Source organism: Aspergillus ruber (assembly GCF_000600275.1).
Source record: "Aspergillus ruber CBS 135680 unplaced genomic scaffold scaffold00017, whole genome shotgun sequence".
Classification (NCBI taxonomy): domain Eukaryota; kingdom Fungi; phylum Ascomycota; class Eurotiomycetes; order Eurotiales; family Aspergillaceae; genus Aspergillus; species Aspergillus ruber.
Genome location: NW_024467313.1, coordinates 188904 through 210998, shown reverse-complemented (window position 1 = coordinate 210998; position 22095 = coordinate 188904). Strand labels below are relative to the sequence as shown.

General features: G+C 51.2%; 8 protein-coding genes across 8 annotated transcripts; 4 read left to right on the top strand and 4 right to left on the bottom strand.

The window, feature by feature from the left end:
• Positions 1–952: 952 nt before the first annotated feature.
• On the top strand, positions 953–3330 carry EURHEDRAFT_441842 (DUF803 domain membrane protein; the record flags this gene model as incomplete). Its single annotated transcript, XM_040783474.1, has 2 exons — positions 953–1874; positions 1928–3330. Coding segments are annotated over 2 exons (2325 nt in total), but the record flags the coding sequence as incomplete, so codon positions are not given.
• A 438-nt stretch (positions 3331–3768) lies between these two features.
• On the bottom strand, positions 3769–5933 carry EURHEDRAFT_413429 (uncharacterized protein). The gene is made up of 3 exons (XM_040782172.1): positions 5834–5933; positions 5648–5773; positions 3769–5569 (listed from the first exon to the last, which is right to left on the bottom strand). Exons 1-3 carry the CDS (start codon positions 5855–5857, stop codon positions 3932–3934), a joined length of 1788 nt encoding a protein of 595 aa, XP_040637895.1. The 5' UTR covers positions 5858–5933; the 3' UTR covers positions 3769–3931.
• Positions 5934–6669: 736 nt separating this feature from the next.
• Positions 6670–10527, top strand: EURHEDRAFT_378474 (GRAM and VASt domain-containing protein; the record flags this gene model as incomplete). The annotated part of the gene is made up of 2 exons (XM_040779076.1): positions 6670–7085; positions 7167–10527. 2 exons carry the CDS (start codon positions 6670–6672, stop codon positions 10525–10527), a joined length of 3777 nt encoding a protein of 1258 aa, XP_040637894.1.
• Positions 10528–11505: 978 nt separating this feature from the next.
• Positions 11506–13623, bottom strand: EURHEDRAFT_458400 (DUF2985 domain-containing protein; the record flags this gene model as incomplete). The annotated part of the gene is made up of 4 exons (XM_040784501.1): positions 11506–12260; positions 12309–12383; positions 12431–12826; positions 12876–13623. The coding sequence occupies 4 exons, from the start codon at positions 13621–13623 to the stop codon at positions 11506–11508; spliced, it is 1974 nt and encodes a 657-aa protein (XP_040637893.1).
• A 1215-nt stretch (positions 13624–14838) lies between these two features.
• Positions 14839–16845, top strand: EURHEDRAFT_502464 (RNA-binding protein). The gene is made up of 4 exons (XM_040785778.1): positions 14839–15269; positions 15491–15782; positions 15837–16043; positions 16096–16845. Exons 1-4 carry the CDS (start codon positions 15058–15060, stop codon positions 16423–16425), a joined length of 1041 nt encoding a protein of 346 aa, XP_040637892.1. The 5' UTR covers positions 14839–15057; the 3' UTR covers positions 16426–16845.
• A 108-nt stretch (positions 16846–16953) lies between these two features.
• Positions 16954–18860, top strand: EURHEDRAFT_480882 (GTPase-activating protein GCS1). The gene is made up of 4 exons (XM_040785495.1): positions 16954–17242; positions 17322–17390; positions 17476–18189; positions 18248–18860. The coding sequence occupies exons 1-4, from the start codon at positions 17201–17203 to the stop codon at positions 18665–18667; spliced, it is 1245 nt and encodes a 414-aa protein (XP_040637891.1). The 5' UTR covers positions 16954–17200; the 3' UTR covers positions 18668–18860.
• A 656-nt stretch (positions 18861–19516) lies between these two features.
• On the bottom strand, positions 19517–19774 carry EURHEDRAFT_458166 (uncharacterized protein; the record flags this gene model as incomplete). Its single annotated transcript, XM_040784478.1, has 1 exon — positions 19517–19774. The coding sequence occupies one exon, from the start codon at positions 19772–19774 to the stop codon at positions 19517–19519; it is 258 nt and encodes an 85-aa protein (XP_040637890.1).
• A 169-nt stretch (positions 19775–19943) lies between these two features.
• EURHEDRAFT_458294 (beta-glucuronidase precursor) lies at positions 19944–21857 on the bottom strand (the record flags this gene model as incomplete). Its single annotated transcript, XM_040784493.1, has 1 exon — positions 19944–21857. The coding sequence occupies one exon, from the start codon at positions 21855–21857 to the stop codon at positions 19944–19946; it is 1914 nt and encodes a 637-aa protein (XP_040637889.1).
• Positions 21858–22095: the final 238 nt, after the last annotated feature.

Below are 22095 nucleotides of genomic sequence, written 5' to 3'. Positions count from 1 at the left end.
AGAACTCGGATGCATTTTGAGGCGGTTGTGATGCTTGAGACATATCCTGCTTGTCTGGTTTGGTTGTCCAGCATGCCAGCAGGCATTTTATAGGGCAGGTATGAAGATTGACAAAGTGTATAGAAAGCCATGTTCGACTGCTCAAACAGACAACAGGGTCACTCGAGTCACATGAAGTTCGCTGTGTTAGGTCCCCGGTATAGCACCTTGGTTCATTCCTAGAATAGGATAATATGAAGGTGTATATAATTTGTATACCCAGAAGAGAAATGACGTTGGATGTAAAGGCGGTGAGAAACATGATCATTTGGCGTTCCTTGTCCAGCTGAGGCTCTCCCCTCTCCTCTTCTCCTCTTTTCGCTTGTCTTTCTTTCCTCCTCTTTTCTCCATCACCATCGAGAGGGTTTGTTGATGTTTGGGTGTTCTATACAGTCTGCTGTTGCTCGTTATCGTTTTTTCCGCCGTACTTTCGATCCCCGGTTCTTCCGATCTCCCCGTTCGCCTACAAGTTACTCCTAGTGGAATACGCGATAATTCTACGACCGTTCTTGTTCTATTTATCGATACTCAGAAAGCGTTCCCCTGATTTTGCTATTGATCTCTCTTATCGCGTGCACGGACTTATTCAGGGGATTCAATATCGATCCAGAACAGAATGCGGGCTCCTTCGACGTGATCCGATGTCCACAGCGTTGACGCGAAGAAACCCATCTTTTTCGGGACCAGAGTGTCAGTCGAAGAGGGAGGAATATATGCAATCCTGTTATTGTGAACGTTTATCGGTGATCATCGCGGCGGTTTGACACGATAGTCGATCCTTCGAAGCTCGCGATCGCCTGATTATTAAACTACAGCGACGCCCTCCTTCGTACGGGGCCAGTGCCCTGTCGACTTTTTTTTTTTTTTTTCCTTTTCTTTTTTGTACAGCTTTTTGCCAGCAATGGACCACGCCCAGGAGCCGTTAGCAGCAGGTCTGCTCGCTGGGTTCGTTTCGACTATCGTTCCGTCATCCGTTTCTTCGAATCAGACACTCTCGGGCGGCCATGGAAGCGGCCCAGGGAGAATGCACGAATGGTCATCCCTAATCGGTATCAGTACAGCCCTGGTCGGGAATGTGTTGATCTCTCTCGCCCTCAATATTCAGCGCTACGCTCATATCCGGATTGATAAGGAATGGACGCATGATAGGATACAACAGGAGTCGGACTGGAAAAGGACGCGCCCAGGCAGAGATGCGGCGGGCGCTAATGGTAATGCTGGAGAATACCATGATGAGCCAAGAGGAAGACACCACGAGCCAATTTTCGAGCCGTATCGGGACGAATCCCCGGACCCGCAACATGCGCGCGATGGCAACTCCCGTGCTCGGGACCAACAGGGCGAGCAGTCTGCTTCGCATGGTGGCTTACAAGAATCAACCTTTTCTGACCAAACAGTCCGACCCGAGGATAAGGTCCATCGCAAATCGTACCTTCGTTCTCCGTACTGGTGGGTTGGAATTGTGCTCATGGTTCTGGGGGAGACAGGCAATTTCATGGCCTACGGCTTTGCACCAGCATCTATTGTTTCGCCTTTGGGCGTCGTCGCTTTGATTTCCAATTGTGTCATTGCGCCATTCATGTTGAAGGAACAATTTCGCAAACGGGATTTATTGGGTGTACTTGTCTCAATCGCTGGAGCTGTGGTGGTCGTGATCAGTGCGAAATCGTCCGAGGAAAAGATTGGCCCCCACGATATCTGGAAAATGATAACTCAGTGGGAGTTTGAACTGTACTTGGGTCTGACCGCAGGTTTGATTGTCGCTCTCATGTGGATGAGTGCGAAGCATGGCTCGCAGACTATTCTCATCGACGTTGGGCTTGTTGCTCTCTTTGGTATGCTGCCCCCGTCTTGATCTCAGCGCGTGACAATTGCTTATTCAACATAGGTGGATATACGGCCTTGTCCACCAAAGGCGTCTCCTCATTGCTGTCCTATACTCTGTGGCATGTAATAACTTTTCCTGTCACCTATCTGTTGGTGTTCATACTTGTTTTCAGTGCTTTGATGCAAATCCGTTACATAAACCGAGCCCTTCAGCGGTTTGATTCGACCCAAGTGATCCCGACTCAGTTCGTCCTCTTTACGCTCTCTGTGATCATCGGAAGTGCCATTCTTTACCGTGATTTCGAGTCCTTCGGTGCCCAGCGCGCAGGGAAATTCGTGGGTGGCTGTCTCATGACATTTCTTGGTGTATACTTCATCACAAGCGGTAGAGTTCGTGCAGATGATGAGTCAACCTACTCTGTGGACGATGAGGAACAGGCAATCGGTTTGTTAGGAGAGCGCTACCATGATAACGTCGATGTAACCCCCCCAGGGCCAGAATCGAGGGTACATAAGCCATTACAACGAGTGCCCGAAGCTCTTGATGAGGAGCCACCGTCGCCTAGGGGGTCACTACTCAGCCAGGGCATTGATGGTTTCGAAGATGACCACCCTACACCAAGGGGTTTTCTGTCGACTGCCCCCTCTTTCGAAGGCTCGCTAACCGCTGAATCCCTTCGGGCACCATCTCCCGAACCTCCTCACTCGCTTATAACCAATCCTTGGGCTGATTCCCAGGAACGTCTTGTCGACTCACCGGCATCAGAACCCCAGATTCGCCCAGTCACTCCTCCAGAACAGACTCCCGACCAAAATATGGGATCGACGGTTCTTCTCCGCTTTCCACCTGCACCAGGTGCGGAGAGCAATGCCCCACAGAATGACGACGTCGGGGCACTAGAGACCCATCCCGCCCAGCCTGCCGCTCCGGAAACGCCTACAGCCCGTAGGATGCGCAATTCTATCTCGATGCGCTTCTCACCTGGTCCACTTCTTCCCGCCCTTTCCGGAGGATTCAGTGCAGTAGTAGCCGAATCTCTCCGTCGTGGCGAGTCCAGCCCAGTGAAAGAGCGAAAGGGCAGGAGAAGAACAGACAGGAGGAAGCAATTGAGCACGACGGTCCTGGACGGTGCACTTCGCAGAACGGACGAAGCCAGAGAAGCCGAATACGATTCTGACGGAGCTGTCGAGGAGAACCAGGACTCTCCATTCAAAGTGTCTACTGGTCGTCTCAACTCGACAGGGGGGATACCCACTGGCCTGTCGATCCCAAGGCCCCCTCAGGGCATCAACCATGGATCTCAAAACAACAACGAAGACGTCTCTAATCTCAACCGCCTTCGAAGCCTCAGCGATTCATGGAGCGGTGGACCAGCATGGCTAGGAGGACTTCTCCGCAGAGGCAGCAAACAACACCAACAACCACCAATCAACGAATCTGCCGTCCAAGGCGACGAAAGCGAACAACAACCCACTGCATCAGGAGGAAACGCACATCAGCAATGAAATAGAAGCACATATACGACAGCTTCTCAAGGAGTGGGCCGGCTCACTCCGGGGTACATATTCCAATTACTCCTCGCTTTACATCACCATCTTCATTTCTCATGTGGGATATCGATGGCTCGGCATTGTCTTTGTCTTGTGCAGTGTTTGTCAAGTACCATTTTAATAGATTTGTGAACAGTATGGAGTATATATGTTTATTTTGTTGGTTTGTGGGGATATATATTGTGCACATATGGGACTTGAATTTAACCTGATGATTATATTTATCTTCGTCGAGTGTATACCACCTTCATTCTGATGAAGTATCTTGTACACAGTTCATTATCGCAATGTGCTAGCATTCGAATTCCAACTAGACATAGCAGTTCTTACAATAACTAAATCATGCTACGAATGCATATAGCCATGAAATGAACCATATTATTAATTGCAAATAGCATGGTAATAGGACACTTTACATGCAACATATAATCACTTAACAAAACCCTATTCCTTGATCCATTTTTGAGCACCGTACCGTTGCTTGTGACATGTAAAACCAGGCCGTCCAGTATGATTATGATACCAGCTGATCTTCAGAGACGTCCTTGGATCCCTGATCTTGCTCCTGCTCCTGCTCCGGGGTGTTGTCTCCATCCTCGCCCTCTGGTTTCAAGGAAGTCTCGTGGTCCTCTTGCGCCCCGATATCTGTCGTTTTGTCGTTATCGTTAGGAGCAGCGAAAGGAGTAGGAGTAGAGGCAGTAGATGTCGCCGCAGCACTCTCATTTCTACTTTGCTGCGCAGCCTGAACCTGAGTCTCACGTCTAGTCTTTGCACCCTCTTTCAACTTCTCCCACCGTTCTCTATATCGACCAAGCACGTTTCGCAGTTTCTCGTTCTCACGACCTGCCTGACTGAGGTCCTTTTCGCTGGTCCGAACTATTTCTTCGAGTTCCTTGATGCGTTGTTCATGGTCTGTCATAGATGGACCGGCGGAGAGTGGTGCGATGGGTGATGTAGCAGCTGATCCTCCGGGAGGTGCCGGTAGGGGGTGGTATTCTGGGGAGGGAAGGTGGTGCATTGCTCGTATAGATTGTTGCAGAGCCATTGACGAAGACTGCGCGTTGACTTCCCACATGTGTAGACGTTTCGAGAGCGTATCTGATAAGTGCTTCAGGGCTTGGTTCTCCATCTGCAACTCTTCCAGCGTTTTGGGATTTTGTAGGGTTGTCAGCTTCTCGGTGCCGCGGGCTACCCTGGACTTGGCGCCTGTCATGCTATAGCGCATTTCAGGGGACGGGGTTTCGCGAGCGTCGACAAAGTCTTCGTCAGCTTCTTCAAAGCTGTTTCTTCGCGCTTCCTTTTCGGCTCTGCTTAGTATTCCAGCGTACGAGACAGTACCGCCAGTCGTGGGGACGACGTAGAAAGACTCTGCGGTAGTGTTCGGGCTTGCATTCGTTCCATCGCGGACAGCTCGCAAGGCGGCCTTGGAGAATATCTTGCTGACATCTGGCTCTGCAGATGTGTTGGGGCGGTCAGAAATGACCTGATGACGATCCAATCTCGTCTCCGCGGAGGATTTGCGTTTCGTAGTTTCTGCCTGGCTTGCATCTGTTCCTAGCGGGAGACCTGCGAATGCCAGGGGCGCAGATATCTTGGAGATCAGGCCTTCAAAAGTAGAATAGAAACGCTGAAAAGGCTCTTCCGTAATACCTTTTTGTCTAGGGGAGACGATTGCATCTGCTGGAACAACCTGCTGGGATGTGATATCCGTAGGGCTGATGTTTGGCGGGGACCATGGTTGTTGGGGTGCTGACACACGACCTGCGCGATCATTACTTGAATAATATTGCGCGCCTCGTAGTCTCGATTCACCTGTCCTGGCCCTGGGTGGGCTGTCCGTCATCTTGGCCCCGGCTTGCTGCGAGGAAAGCGTAGGTGATGCAGGGGAGGCCCGCCGAGGATGCGACGGAATGCCCCGTGCGGAGGCCAGGTTACTCGCGATCGAAGATGACGTCTCTCTTGTCGACAGCCGTTTATTCCCGGAAAGCCTTGGGGGCTGCTGAGCAACCGGCTGTTGGGCATTCAACCCCGGTGTAGTGGCGGGCGAAGCAGTCTCTGCCGCTGCAGCACTCGGGGGATTTTCATGCTGAAAACGAAGAATCTCTGCAATTTTCTTATGGTGGCCTTCTAGTAGTTGAAGAGTCCTCAGAGCCTGCGAATCATGTCAGTTTCCTGGTTTCTTTCAGCTCACGCGGGGTTCGTAGGGATGGAATCCAAGTCCGGTACGTACCTCGCGGTCAGAGCTGGAGTGAGCAGCAGTGGAAAACTCGCCAGCCGCGAGGTCATGCTCCTCGCTCGCTGCTACGGGGTTTGCTTTGCGTGTCTCGAGGACTGCGTTGCGCGCATGGGTATGAGCCTGATATCGTCAGATCTAGCCAGGTGGTAACGGAGATCACTCAGTGGGAAAAGACCCTACCAAGGTGAGCGGAGCGGTCTCCATGGCCACGACAGTGGTGTGTTCAGGCCAGAAAGTCAAATAGCATTAATAGGAGCTCTGAGAGAGAAAGACTAGAAAGGAAATGGTGAAGCCCAGTTGTGACGCCATCACGAGACAGCGGTAAGGTGTAACGGTAAGATCACGGCTTACTATGCGAATAGACCAATCAGAGTGACAGATGGTAGATTCTTGACGATACGAGACATGGCATATCTGACATGTCCTTGCAGCTGTATAGAGGAACAGCATAGAGCAATGCATTTCCATAGTACAGAGTACTACCAGCGTAGTGGTTAATAACCTGTCATATCATGATTTTCAACCGCTATACTCCGTACTAAAATAGAATCCCCCCTTATATGGCTGTCCCGCCGTTTCGTCCTTCCTTACCTAATCGGGTAAGTCGACGTGCGTGTCTCCTCTTCTCGACTTCTTCTCTGCAACTTCTCCTTCTCCAGCGACCTTCTCTCTCTATTCTACACCTCTTCCTTCCTTATACTCTCTTTCGCTGCGTTTGCAGCTTCCTCAGCAGTTGATTGTCTTCCTGTCAAAACCCACCGTGCTGGTCACAACTTCTCCGACGGACAGCTGCAACTGCTTTCCCCCCTCCCCCCGAGTGTATATCCCGAATACATACCATGCCCTCTGCCGCAATACACTCCCACTTATATCTTTCTTTCCTTCCTTGAAAATCGAAATTCTTTGTTTCTTGACCCCTACTGTTTTTTTGTCTAATTGAAACCTTCCCCTTTTCATCTTGGCTACTACGACTCTCCCCGCCGCTACACTCGAATCAGCCTCTCCAATAATACACTATGGAGAACCCGCCAACCTCGAAAGAGCTCCCCCCAGCTCCCCTCCTCTCTGAACCCCCGAATATTAGCAAAATCAACCGCACCCGGACCACTCCGGTTGACCTGGATACCATGGACACTTCTGGACGGAGCAATGGACGCTCGTCGATCGACTCCACCTCCGACAGGCCAAAGTCACAGTCCGGGGAGGCGGCTGACACCGCCAGGGCTGGTCCCAGCGGGTTTTCGAAGCTACTCCGGAGGAAGAACAAGAAGAAGGATAAGAAGCAACCCGATGAACAGCCGACCGATAGTGATAGGGACATTCCAGGTTCGCGTGACGGGGAATATGCTGCTTCTTTGTTCGCGAATGATAATAATCCCCCGCCTGAAAATGAGGCTGGGTCCCTCTTGGCGGATGATTCTGAACTGGACCGGTGGGTTTCTTTTTGCTAGTTCAGAAATGGAGTTTTGCTTTTTTCGTTGGGCTGACTGTTTTTACTTTTTTTCCTATAAAGGTCCCTGCAAAACTCCTCGAACAACGGCATTGATACCACGTCATCGCCTTTGATTCAAACAACCTCTGTCGATGCCACTGATACCGAGGGCGTACAAGCGGATGTAGAATCCGCCGTGAGTGGTCCCAGTGCTACTGCATCCGATTTCAACCCCGACGCAGATCCGTCGAAATCTACCACACAAAATCCATCGACTTTAGAGATTCCAGAAAATCGTGGTGGTGGGAAAAAGAGGGGTACATCGCCTGGACGGCGATTCAAGAATGCGTTTAGCAGCTCTGCTCAGGACAAGAAGGATACCGAAAGTGGTCGCGAACGTTCATCTTCTGCTTCGAGTAAACGGAGCATGACGCTCTTTGGAGGCAACGGCAGAAGAGGAAGCTTGTCCGCGAAGAGAGCACAAACATCGCACGGTGTCATCGCCGAGCCACCTCCACCACTCCCTCCTATTCGTACGGATCTTACAGAGGACAAGCCTGCCGAACTATCGGAGCGCCCAAGAACACCGCCTCACACAGCGTTACCGGTGCCAGCACCGCATACCACTGTGACACCACCCACGCCGTCAGAGCATCGACTTGAGTTCCCCAAACTGATTGATTCTCCGGAAGTCACCAGCTCTCCCGAGTCGATCAAGCCAGGCGAGGGCATTGTCGTGAGTCCGTCAGGGAACATGATCTCTCACCGCCGGGTTCGCTCAGCGTCGTCCGCCCACCGGCCTAGCAAACTATCGAATTCCATTTCCGTTAGCCCCACCATCGAGGAAGCCAAATCCGGTTCGAAGACTCCTTCTGCCGCCCAGCAGGCTGGTTTCTTCTCCTCAGTGTTCTCTGCAGCCCAAAATGCAGCCTCTACGTTCAGCAGCAGCCTGAACACTCAACAAAGGGACCGCAATTTATCACAGCTGGACGGCACGGACGCTTCGCAGACTAATGACGGAGTGGGGGATGCAAGAGGGTCAGACAGTAACAATAGCAACGGCGAAGAAAAGAAATCACTTGCTATCGAGACCCTCGGATCTGGCGATTTGGACTTTAGTCACTTGGAAGTCAATGTACCTCCGGGTGGTTCAGTGTCAACTCCGGACGGGATCGTCATCACGAAACCGGATTTACCACCAGAGAAGCGCAAGAACATGGCTGTCTACCAACGTGATGAGGAGGCAGCAATGCTCGAAGGCAAGAACGCTGCTCATGCTGTTCACAAGGCCTATGAGAAGCCATCTGACGTGTTTGTAGTTCCCCCTACTGATGAGCCGCTGGAACTGGGGTCGACAACTTCTCTCCCCAAGGACTTTGGTGGTGACCAGCCCCCCCCAAGTGGCGATATCCTCGATGCAGATCTCGGCACTAGGTCTAGGCGAAGTCCCAGCTTGCGTGGCCGTCTGATCGGGCGGCACCGCGGTTCATCTGCGGCCACCACATCAACCGCCGTTGGCGCGCTTGCCGGTGCCGGTGCTGTCGCTTTGACTGCTCCAGCTGCTACCCCGAATGCTCCGCGATCAACTGGGTTCGCCGTTGCTGGCAAGAAGCGTAACAGGGACTTTCATCAGCTGTTCAGAAGCGTCCCCGAAGATGATTACCTGATTGAGGATTACAGCTGTGCGCTGCAGCGAGAGATCATTCTTGCTGGTCGTATCTACGTTTCCGAAGGTCATATTTGCTTTTCCAGTAACATTCTCGGATGGGTCACCACCCTCGTGATCAGCTTCGATGAAGTGGTAGCAATAGAAAAAGAGTCCACGGCAATGGTCTTCCCTAATGCGATAGCGATTCAGACCCTGCATGCACGTCATACTTTCCGCAGTTTGCTTAGTCGAGAGTCAACCTATGATCTGATGGTCAACATATGGAAGATCAACCACCCGGCTTTGAAGAGTTCCATCAATGGGACTCGTGTTTCTCATGGTACTGGCGACAAGACTGAGAAGGCCGGGGAAAGTGATGTGGACAGCGATGAGGACGATGAGGAAGATGAAATCTACGATGAGGACGAAGACGGTGACACGGCAGATAGTTTTGTTGAAGCTGGAAGTGCCAATGGAAGTGAGCCAGCAAATCCAAGAAAGGCACTGAGCCGTCAAGCCTCTGGTAACCTTCCCAAAGCTAGCACCAACGGACCTGATGCTGGTGATAACGGTAACGCGGCCTCTGGGGATATGGATTTTCCGGGGCCTGCTACACATGCGCCAACCGAATATACTGACCCGAATGGCCAGTATGATAAAGTCGTCAAGGATGAAGTTATTCCTGCTCCTTTGGGTAAGGTCTATTCTCTGGTTTTCGGGCCAGCGTCCGGTGCTTTCGTCCCCAAGTTCCTTGTCGACAACCAGAAGTCGGGAGAGCTGCAGTTCTCGAGCGAGAAGCAAGGTCTTACCAATGACAGTCGGAATCGAGAATACTCTTACATCAAGCCATTGAACGGTTCGATCGGTCCTAAGCAGACAAAATGTATCAGTACCGAGTATTTGGATTTTCTGGATTTGGAGAAGGCAGTTCTCGTTACCTTGACCACCCAGACCCCTGATGTACCCAGTGGAAATGTGTTCAGTGTGAAGACGAAATACCTGTTCACATGGGCGGCGGGGAACCAAACGCGATTTCTCATGACCTGTACGATTGAGTGGACGGGAAAGAGTTGGCTGAAGGGCCCAATCGAAAAGGGTGCTATCGATGGTCAAGGCGGGTTCGGAAACGATTTGATCCAGGCTATCAAAGGTGCGATTGCTCCTCGTGCTCGCCCGGGTACGGCCAAGCCTGGTAAAGGAAAGGGCAAGCGCAAGAAGGGAGATGCCGCTAGTCAAGAAGCGGCCCCTGCTGTCGCGGCGACTGATACTACCGCGAGCAAAGCCGAGTCCTGGGGTATGTTGGAACCACTTCAAGGAATACTCGAGCCTGTTCTGGATATTGTGAAGCCCTTGGTGAGTGGGAATGTTGCCATTATGATCATCGGCATTCTTCTTTTCCTCATCTTTTTCCGAACACCCTCTCGGCCGCCCGTGATGTCGTCGCATGACATAGGATGTCCGGGATACACCCTTCCTCAGCGCCTCGCTGCTTACGAGGAGATGTGGCGGAGGGAGGAGAGTGAGCTCTGGGGCTGGTTGGAGGACCGAGTTGGTCTTGATGGAGCACTCTTCCCAACGGTCAGACCATCTGTCTCGCCATTGAGGCAGAAAGCTCAACAACTTCGGGCTGAACGAGAACTATCGGCAAAGATGGGCGATGACAAGATGACTGACCGGGAGATGGATGCTGCCATACGGACCACGCGCGAGAGACTCGATGCTCTCGAAGAGATTTTGAATAAGCGCAAATCGCATTCGATTGTTGAAGAAGTGCAATCGCGCCATGAGCTGTAGCAGCTTGTGCTTCTTTGTCGCTTCTGTTGAAGCGTAAAAGTCTATGTTCGCTTCCTTGTTTTCTGGTTGCAACATGCCGTTCATTCGTTCTTTTCTTTGATTTTCTTTCTTTCGTTCTTTTTTTGGTCTTTTGGCTATCCTTGTTCTACCTTTATTCCATTGTCAGCGTGGTCGTTGGGGTATCCTTTGATTCTTACTTGTCATATTTTCTATATCTTGTTATTTCTCAACCCTTGTCTTGTTCATCGAGCATGGTTGATCTTGTTTTGCATAGTGCATACCTGCCTTGTCTGTTTTCTTTGTACATGAGCGCTAATTACTTGTCCATACCAGTCTCAGGTTTTCTTTTCGTTGTCCGTTTTACCGTTTTGTACAAACATCAGCACACTCTTTGACATCGCTTTTTCTTCTTTTTTTGGGCTTTTTGGCTGAGTTTCATATGTGTTTGGGATATTCATAAGTGTTATTTTGTTCAGGATAGCTTGATTTGATATATTCTATTTTTTTCTCGAGTTAATAGATTTATCGCCTCGAGGCGGAAAAGTGATTACTCCAGTTCAATGTGATTGCTTTAGATTTTGTTTATTAGCAATGGACCTTCTTGTAAGTGATCCTGGTTATTCACGTACAGTTGTAGTTGTATCCAATAAGTCATAATAAACCCTTAACAACAAAGGCAATCCAAAAGGTAAATGGTAAATACAAGCAAGTTCTGACTAATAGAGTAAAACAAGGCCAGAGGATAGAACAAAAGGATAAAGAAAAGCAAGTATTATAAAGTATAGACATAAAAGTACATCAGAGATCCCACGTATATATCGGATATAGAAAGCAAAGCAAGTCAATAGATCTCGTTATCAGTCGTAAGTCGTCTCAAATAAAGGATGTGTATATATATAAAGAAAAGGTGAGCAAGAAAGAGAATTATAACCCCGAAGCCCCAGGTAAAATTGAATAGGGTAAGTCAAAGTGGGGCGGTTAAGTCCCCTCATACGGCGAAATATGCGACACCAGGGCCGAATTCGACGGCCCCGAAGAAGTATGACTGAGTGACGCATTCCTCTTCTCCTCCTTGAGCCTGCGCTTCTGCATCATCTTCATGGCCTCGGAGGTGAGTTTTTGACGGAACATACGTTCCACGACGTCCTTTTTGCGTGTCCTCCGGTCGCCAATCATGATCATCACGCCGCCGGAGATGCTGCATGCGATCGAGCAGCAGAGGATGACTGTTGTTAGTGCGAAGGGGCGCACGTGGTAATCTATACTCCAGGTACATGTGCCTAGGGCGACCTGGAGCATGGAATGGCAGTCGAGCACGACGACGATGGCGATGAGCAGACGGAGGGGAAAGGCGTAGTGTGTGCCTGTTTCGTGGGGTTTGTAAAATGTGTGTGACTTTGCGAATTTCTTCTGGTGGTGGATGAGACGGGCTTGTTGTATGGGGCCTAGGACAGAGAACTCGTAGGCCTCGTCTTTGGGGGTGTCTCCCCATTCGACGTCGATGTCTATTTCGCGGCGGGCGGGAAGGTCGTTTTTGTTCTTTAGGGAGGGGAGGGCACGCTGTTTGCGGATTTTCCAAGTGAGGAAGGTGTAGCGTGCTATGAAGATCATGTGGTAGGTGTCTATTATGCGGAAGGGGGCGAGGCCGTCTCCCATGATGGCGAAGAGGGCGACAAGGATGTTGTCGATGATGTTGATTACGTAGAGCTGTTTTCCGCCAACGTTGATCCAGCCTGTTTTGTTAATATGGCTATGGGTAACGGTGGAAGGGGGTTGCCTACCGATGAGGAAGAGAACCCAAGCTAATCCGAAGAGAGTGATTAGGGTTGCGTAGAGAGTAACCAAAAATCCCAATGCTGTTACCGTTAGCTTCTATCCATTCCACCGTAGGGCGAGAACTCACGTTTAGAAACATACTGTCCAAATCCCTTCATCGAACGCTTGAACTTAGAGCGGCGAGAATGCAGCATGTGCCGGACATGATCGTTCAATTCCTCCAAATCTTGCTTGGTCCAGCCCTCGAGGTTGGTCTCGTCGGGCAAGACGGCAAATCGCGTTTCCCCCGCGTCCAAAACCGAGGATATACTAGACAGATGCCGTAGATTCTTCATGTCCGGACGCGGCTCTTGGAGGTTGTCACCGCCGTCGTCGGTTGTGGTGCCTTCTTCCTCTGTGACAGCTTCATGGCGGGGAGGAGAGAGGGTGTAGGTGGGCTCGCGGTTGACAAAGCCAAATAGATCGGGGACGAAGAGGGAGTTTTGGACGTTGGTCAGGGTCGATAGGGCGGATACTTCCGGATCTAGGATTGTATTAGCATATATCAAGGTTGCATACATGCACGTGCTTACCTATAACGTCCAAAACGTTGACAATATCCGGATCGTATTCATGTGTTCGATCATAGTCCTCATCCTGGTAATGATTCCAATCAGTCACCTTAGGGATTGGACCGTTCACTGTCGATGCGCGGTTCCTGGAGAACCGGCTCAAAGCCGCCTGACTGGTTCGCCGCAAGAGACTATCGCCCCTTGGTCGCACGACCGGGGGAGGTCTAACGGCAACCTTCTCAGAATCCTCCTGATCCTCATTCCCAGTGTTCTCAGGGATATCTTGCCTTTCCGATGGCGAACGAAGACCAGTAGTCTGGTTGGACCTCACCTCTGCCAACGGCAGCATAGGCGTTGCGATGCGCGACAGAGCAACAGGAGACGGTGACGACCATCGTCCCGGACGCGGCTCAGAGCTACTCCGACGACGATTACCCTGCCACTCATCCTCCTCCTCAGCTATCTGCGTATGTTCTCTCCCAGGCCCGGGACTCCTGTTCCTGGTGAGAAACGCCGTGGCGCTATCATCGGCAGCATTCCGGCGGTTCGGGTTCGGGTTCTGAGGGTTCTGGTTCGGGTCGTCGCCACTACTACCCAACGAAGAAATGGAGGAGAGGCGGGAAAGACGAATGCTTGGACGACGGGATCGCGACAGAGCTCGAGGTCTGGGGGAATAGCCAGTGGGCGTTAGGGAGTTGTTATCAGGCGCCGGGGACGGGGCGTCGCTGGAACGGTCGTTTGGACCACCGACCGGCTCAATGCGATCCATTGAGAAGCCGGGGCCGGGGGAGTGCGGATTATAGAGGAGGTATGATTAGAGGGTAAAAGAATGATAGTCGGGAATAACGAGAGAATATATATAGTCGAGTTCAAGGCATGATCAATTGTTGGGAGAAAGTGGAGAGAAAGAAGAACGGAAAATAAAGTGAGGAGAAAATGATTGACTAAGCAGAAGCCAGAAGAAAAGATCAGCGAAAATGATATAATTCAAGCATGGACTAAGGAATGAAGGCGGCAATCCCAATTAGCTGTAACCGACCAAGCAGGGTTGACACTTTGTACTCCTATGTATAGGGTGATATAATGGTGCATAAAGAATGAAAGATCTTTGAACTACTTTAGGCTATTGAACTGCATAAAGAGAGAGAATAACAACATGGAGGCACTATTAGAGTACTCCAAAATGCTACTATGGAGTACAAGTACAGTGCTTCCGCGGAGACTGTGGACCGGATCTGTCCAAATCAGAGGATTACCGAACAAGGCAAGTCGTCACCGTTGGATATGATCCGCAGCAGCCTTACTCCGTACATCGTGGCAGCCATTCCAGCCAACGAGAATCCGGTGGCCTTGTAGGCGCGCGGCAACCAGTCAGATGTGCTAGTATGGCATAGCGGTTGTGCAGGGTGACGCCAAGAGGCGAGATCGGATCTCCGTCCACGCATGGTGGATTCGACAGGCTGGATTATTCAACGAATCTCGGTGGGACGCTGCCGAATTAGGGCGCGTATGTTGTATGCCGCACTCCGGAGTAGTGAGTAGACTGGAGACTACTCTTTCCTCTCATGTCCCTGTGATGATTAGTATGGATACCCCAGTACATAGTAGACATATATAGAATTGCACATTGACTGGTGCCTGCGATACATAGTATCTGCACTACGTACTGTCGCTGCCCAAACAGGAAATGCGTAGACGGGACGGCAGAGCAGCGATCCATGACGTCGGCGGGGGGATAGGAGAGCAACGGGGTAGAGACAGAAATATACTACTATGTAAAATTAGAATAATCAATTTATAGAAGGAAATATTAAAACAGATCTGTACCAGGGTACGCAGTAGAGAAAAGATGCGGTACAATAGGAAATAAAATGTAGAAAGTAGATGATGTCAGCTTCTGCCTTAGTGCCTTGGTGCCTTCCTGCCTGACCGCCCTTTTCTCTCACCTTCTTCAGAGCTCCTTTTCAACTCTTCGACTTCATTCCTTCCTCTCTCAGGCAACTCAACTCTCCTGCTTCTTTTTTTCAGTTTCCTCCTTTTTCTTTTCCTTTACGAATCTAGGGCACCAAGCTACCCTGTTCTCCTCCCCCCTCTTCAACCTGTCAATTTTCTACTCTTCCCAAAGGCAGCCTTAAACCGCCGTGACACATTACCCTTCGAGACCACCTCTCCTCATCCATCTACTGTGTCCTCAACCATCAAGATGTCTTCTGCCGTCGAAAAAGTCGCCGACAATGTCGCCTCCAACACCACCAACGAGGCTCCCAACGGTACTGCTCCCGCGCAGGAACAGCAGCCGCAGCCCACCGATGCTGCTGCTGCCAGTGCCGATGAGGGACGTCGGCTGTACATTGGGAACCTCGCATATGCGACCACTGAGGGGGAGCTGAAGGAGTTCTTCAAGAACTACAAGATGTGAGTATTACTCTTTGTCTAATGCTGCCATTTCAGTGTTTTCTGTTATTTCCTGAGTCACCGACTTCCCCTCCCGCTTGCCAATACTGCCACGTGTGAGACGTCGTCCCAACCACCAGCACCTTGCAGCTGTCACTACATCCCTACTTGATCTTATATCTCCGATTTAATTGCTTTTGTATTATCTTTTCTATGTTTAAGAACATATCTAACTTCCGCAGTGAAAGCACCTCCATCCCTGTCAACCCCCGCACCAATCGCCCCGTTGGTTACGCCTTCGTGGACCTCGCCACCGCACACGAGGCCAACGCTGCCATTCAAGAACTCTCTGGCAATGAGATCCTCCAGCGTAAGGTTTCAGTTCAGTTGGCTCGCAAGCCTGAGCCTGCGGAGGCCAGGGAGGGTGCTGCAAGTGGCGGTGAGGGCGAAGGCCGCAAAAGGACCGGCGGTCGGGGTCGTGGCCGTGGCCGTGGCCGCGGTCGTGGAGGTCGCATTGGACGTGGTGGCCGCTCTGTACGTCCCCCTCCCCCCTGAAATGGAAATACAAAAGTATACTAACGTAGTTAGGAGGCTCAAAAAACCGAGGCCCCCACCAATGTCCCTGCTCAGGTTGATCCGTTGACCGATAACCAGGCCAACAACACTGCTACCACCGAGCAGGGCAAGCCTCGTGGCCGTGTCCAGCAGAAGCAGCGTGGTCCTCCTGAGGATGGTATCCCGTCCAAGACCAAGGTCATGGTGGCCAACCTGCCGTATGATTTGACCGAGGACAAGGTACGTGACAATCTCTCTTAACAGAAAGAGTTCAGTTGCTAACTCCCTACAGCTCAAGGAGCTCTTCAACGCCTACCAGCCCGTCTCCGCTAAGATCGCCTTGCGTCCCATTCCTCGTTTCATGATCAAGAAGCTCCAGGCTCGCAACGAGCGCCGCAAGGGCCGTGGCTTCGGTTTCGTCACTCTCAGCTCCGAGGAGCAGCAGGAGAAGGCTGTCAAGGAGATGAACGCAAAGGAGATTGAGGGTCGTGAGATTGCCGTCAAGGTCGCCATTGACAGCCCCGGCAAGGAGGATGACGCCCTCGACGCGGCTGAGAAGCCCGAGGAGGCCGCCGCCGCCGCCCCTGCTGCGGGTCAGGAGAACGCCCCGGCTGCTGCTTAAGCAGCTTGTTTTTCTTTGATTGACAATACCGTTCCTGTCCAGAACGAGTCTGTCCATATGCAGGATTATGTTGGAGTAGGACAGACGGAGTGTAAAAGATGACCATTATTGGAAGATTATCTTCGTGTCTCTCACGAAGACACCGTGGAAGTCTTACTTTTGAAGGAGAATATGCGATAAACGTGTTTGACGTACGATGATTTCTTATGTTGAAGGAGAAGGCATTGTCGAAGATGCACTCACCACCATCACTGCTACTGGCGAGAAGATGATGAGAATTCATCTCTTGCTTTAACTTGACCTTATAACTTACAGACCATATCCTGTTGACGATTTTGTCTCTTCTGCTGTGTCCTATATCTTAGCTATTATTTAACTTATGATGCCGCAAGCTGGCCTTGAAAGACTTTGTCTCCGCACAGAATATTTCGTAGTGTTGTATAGAGGCTTCGGCCTGAAGAACGTGATCTTGACAGGCAGATCATTAGCCGCAACTTCAGTAATACACATTTCTACGTAGTACGCTACCACCAACGAGTCTTTAATTGTCACTCAACTGTTACCATTGCTGTTATTCAACCTGCGCATTCGACTGCGCATTCTGTGGCGGACGGCAACAACTCGCCGCAACGAGGCGCGCTTGAATCGCCCCACACCGCACTCCTGGCATTCGACCCAGAACGCCTTCACAATACTCAACGAAGAGGGACTCTAGAAACTCGTCTTGAAGTCCCTCCTAATCGCTACTTTTCTTGCCATAATTACTCAACGCATCATGTCTCGAATGTGGGAGGTTGACCCGGAGACGAGAGCCAAGGTATGGACACGGACTACAGAGTCTACGTTGCGATTTCATGACATGGACGATACTAACTGGTACTGCTGTCTATTGCTAGCTTCTCCAAATCTCCAAAACCAACGGAAACGACAGATGTTGCGATTGCAATGCACCTTCGCCCCAATGGGTTCGTCCCCTTACCCTTCCTCCCCCTGGCTCGGTTTACACGCCTCCTAGATTATCGCTAACAGTCATGATGCAATGCTACGCAGGCTTCCCCCAAATTCGGAATATTCATTTGCCTAAACTGCGCCGGCACACACCGCGGCCTCGGCGTGCACATCTCCTTTGTCCGCTCAATCACCATGGACGCCTTCAAGATGGGCGAAATCCACCGCATGGAACAAGGGGGCAACGAACCTTGGAAGTCGTTTTTCGATAACCACGCGATTACACAGTCTGAGGGACGGACGTTTGAGGATTCTACGATCAAGGAGCGGTATGAGGGGGAGGTCGGGGAGGAGTGGAAGGAGAGGTTGGCGGCGAAGGTCGAGGGAAGAGAGTATGTTCCTGGGCAGCGGGAAGCTAAGAAGAAGGAAACACCGACAAGTCAGGGACCGAGCGCGATATCCAGTACCGGGCCGAGAGGTTCTTCACCTGCTCTCAGCGAAGGAGGGTTGAAGAAAGAGCGCAATGAGGCGTATTTCTCAAAACTGGGGTCCGCAAACGCCACGCGGTCTGAGTCTCTGCCTCCATCGCAGGGTGGGAAGTTTACTGGTTTTGGGGGCGGATTGCCGCCGAGTTCGTCGGCTGGATCGAGGAGTTCATTTATGGGTGGTATTGGTGGTGCGGGGACGCCTGGGTTGGATGATTTTCAGAAGGACCCTATGGGGACGCTGACGAAGGGGTTTGGGTGGTTTACGTCGGCTGTAGGGAAGAGTGCGAAGACGGTACATGATTCGTATATTCAGCCTACAGCGAAGCAGGTGCGGCCCCTCCCCCCTTTCTCATTCATCTCATCTAGAATATAACTAATAAATGCAGCTCGCCGAATCCGACCTCGCAGCCCAAGCCCGCCTGCAAGCCGCGCAGCTCGGCCAAAACATCCAAGTCGGCGCACGTGGCGCTGCAGACCAATTTAACCGCTTCGTCGAGGGACAAGACGAACATACCTCGTCCTTAGCTAGGCGCCGCGGGGAACCTGAGCGGAAGGACTTTTGGGACGATTTTGCGTCGTTGGGGGCGGAGGATCAGGGCCAGGGCCAGCATCGAAGGAGTGCGAGTCGGCCTAATGCTATTGGAACGGCGGCTATGAAGCCGGGGGCTGCTACGGGAGCGGGGGCTGGATCTAATGCGACGAGTAGTGCTGGCGGTGCTGGCGGGAGTGGCAGTGGCAGTGGTGCTACTGGGACCGCGAAGGGGCAAGGACAGCAGCATGAGGAGGGGTGGGATGAGGATTGGTAGGTTATACTCTTGTTTGTAACTATTGGTATTGTTTTTGGTACATTGTTTCGATGTTTATTCCCACTGTTGTATACAGAGTTGGACTTGGGTAGTATCATGGAGGAGTATGTGACCTTCATACATATAGCAATCTAGCACATATTGAATACACTCGGTATCAGTCGAACTCACTATCGGCTAACCTCATTGGCGCGTTTTACCCTTGTTACACAGTACGAGCTCATTACATATGTGCTGTAAGACATCTATCTAGTTTTCCCAGATCAAGCATCACGTCTTAACCCCCATCAAAAGCTATCCATAGCAATCAGATGCATTTCGCGCAGCAAATGCATCTTTCCCTTTTCCATGCCATCTGAAATCGATGCAGTTACAGAGGACTTGCTCATCATCGTTCGTGCCATGCGCACAAGCGTCGATGATTTTATAAGACAATACGGCCTCCCTTCTGGTTTAGTGTTTATGCTGCCCTAATGTCTAAGCCCGGATACCCCAATGTGCCCCATCCCACCTACTCCGGATGGTCCTCGCAGTGTGATTGAACAAGAAGACCGGTTTGGCCGTGCTGTTATGGAAGGTGGTCGTATCAGAAGGGAGATGGAGTACTACTCGCATGTAATGCATCCATTGTCTGGCGCCCCTGTGTCCTTCTTTCTCCTAAGGAGCCTCGACCGTGGTATACGGTTTCCGTTGGCAGGGTAATTCCACTGTTGTATACAGGGTTGGATTTCGACAGGTACACATCATAGTACATGTGATTCTCATACATGCAGCAATTCATTCTCAGATTGCTCAATTTCGCTCTCCCACCACGTTGCGCCTAGGCAACGCACTACATATTAGCCCCGATTAGATGATACGGGAAAATTCCCTCCGGCCACAATGCACATACTCCTTAACCTGCCTATCAGGGTCCGATGATGACGAGCGTTCTTTGTCCTCGAAACGCCTTAGTCCAAGGAAGTCCAGTTCTAGGCCGAAGCAGCCGGTTAGGATGTAGACGCCGCCTTTGGAGGGGTAGCCGAAGACGGCAACAACTTCAGGTCCATTGGAGAAGTATGTCCAGAAGCGTGGTTTGGGCTCGTGGTTTGCACAGTCGATAAGCATTTTTGTTGGTGTGGGTGCTCGTTTGAGTGTCAGTAGTCGACGGAGTACAGACATGCTAGGAAGATGGCGGAAATTATTAAGCAGGAAAAGAAAATCATCATAGCAATATAAATATCTTAGGTTCAAGTATCTAGGGCTGAATACATCTTAATACGTAGCAGTTGGAGCACTAGGACATATTGGTCCACCTCTCCCTCAACCCATGAGCCGCCGCCTTAGGCTTCCGATCCCTGGTAAACACACCCTTCTTATTCCCATCAACCCTTGTAATCCCCAGCGCGGTCTGGAAATCCGCAAAGTTCCAAACATGCTCACCAACAACCGACTCCACCCGGTCAAACACTCGATGGTACATATCCAGCATCCGCACCTGGAATTCCTCGCTCCAAAGAACATCGAGAACAGAATGCAGACCGGCAATAGTATCCGCACCATACTCGGACATGATGATGGGCTTTTCGGGGAACTTCTCCTGCCAGCCGCGGAGTTCCTTCTCAAGTTCGGCTTCTGCTTCGTCGATCTGACCGGTTTCCGAATACCAGCCGAAATACCGGTTGAGGCAAAGGACGTCGAAGAAGTCAGAGATGCGGTCTAGTTCGAATGTGGCTGAGCCAAGATTGGCGAAGGTGATGGGACGGGTTGAGTCAAGGGAACGGGTGAGATTGGCGAGGGGTTCGAAGTATTCGCGGGCTCCGTCTTCGTTGGAGGCGGGTTCATTGGCGATCGACCACATCACGACGCTGGCGTGATTTTTGTCTCTTGCAATGAGCTCACGGATAGCTTGCGCGTGCGCCTCACGGGTCTTGTTGTTGATTCCATCAGGCCCGAAAGTCGGGGGGGAGTCACTGGCATCAAGACCAGCGTCGATGGAAAATGCCAGACCAACGGCGGGTGTCTCGTCGATAATAACGATTCCGTGCCTATCAGCAAAGTCCATGACGTCTTCAGCGTACGGGTAGTGCGAGGTACGGAACGAATTGGCTCCTATCCAATCCATGAGCTGGAAGTCGTGGACCATGTATGCTTGGTCGTGACCCTTGCCGCGGACAGCAGTATCCTCGTGCTTTCCGAAGCCAGTAAAGTAGAAAGGCTTGTCGTTGATGAGGAACTGTGCGCCACTGATTTTGATGGTGCGGACGCCCGTAGCTACGCTGTAGGTGTCGAGGACTTTGTCGGAGGAGTCGACGATGTCGGCGCGGAATTGGTAAAGGTATGCGGCGCCGGGTTGCCAGAGATTGACGGAGTCAATGCGAACGGTTCCCTTATGTCCGGAGGCTTCAGAGACAGTCTCTCCAGCTTCATCAAGGACGGAGATCTTGATGTTGTTTCCAGTCGTCGAGTTGCCGGACGTCTTGATGGCATAGTTAATGAGACCGATTTCACCATCGACATCAGTGATAACAGTAATATCCTGGATATGCTGCTTCGGAACCGAGTAAAGCCAGACAGAGCGCGCAAGACCAGCATAATTAAAGAAATCATGCTGATAATCCTGCACCCTTCTGCCTGTATTCTCTAAAACATCAACCTTTCCTGGCGGAATCGTCTCATAAGTCAACTCATTATTCACAGCAATCGTCAATTGAAATTCTTCTCCCACAACCACAAGATCCGTTATATCAGCCTCAAACGGCGTATACCCGCCCACATGCTCCGCGACCAGATGATCGTTGACATAGATACGACCATGGTGCGTGGCGGCTTCAGCGCGCACTAGATACTGCTCGCCAGACCAGCCCCGCGGCACGATCACCTGGCGCTGGTAGTATACCCAACCGACGTGGTCATGGATCTCTTGGGATACGAAGATGTCATTGTATGAGGCTGGGACGGGGCATTCGAGGCCTTTAGGAAGTGGGCCGGTCCAGGGCTGGGCGGTAGAGTTGTCATCGAAGGCGAGGGCAAAGTTCCACAGGCCATCGAGGGAGATGAGGTCTCGGGAGGAAGTCCGTTGGGGCTTGAGGTTCAGCAGGGGTTGCTGACCATCTTGACCTGAGCTGCGTGGACGATTGCTGTTGCCCATGGGAACAGACAATGTGTGAGGGATAAGAGATAAAAGTGATAATCCAGTTAGGAGCTTCATTTTGTCAACTAATTATTCAAGTGCTCGTTCTTAGGACCCAATTGTGGTAGTTTTCATGGTTGTCATGGCTGATATATATACTGCCTTAAAGCAGGCATCGGCAATTGACATGTCCCCTTGTCCACCCAACCCACCAACTTGACTGACCAGGAACACCTTAAGCAAAATCAATAGCCCAGTTGCATCTGTCAATACTCGTTAGGGTTACTGCCAAGATAGGCTCTCAGATCTTTGTGCG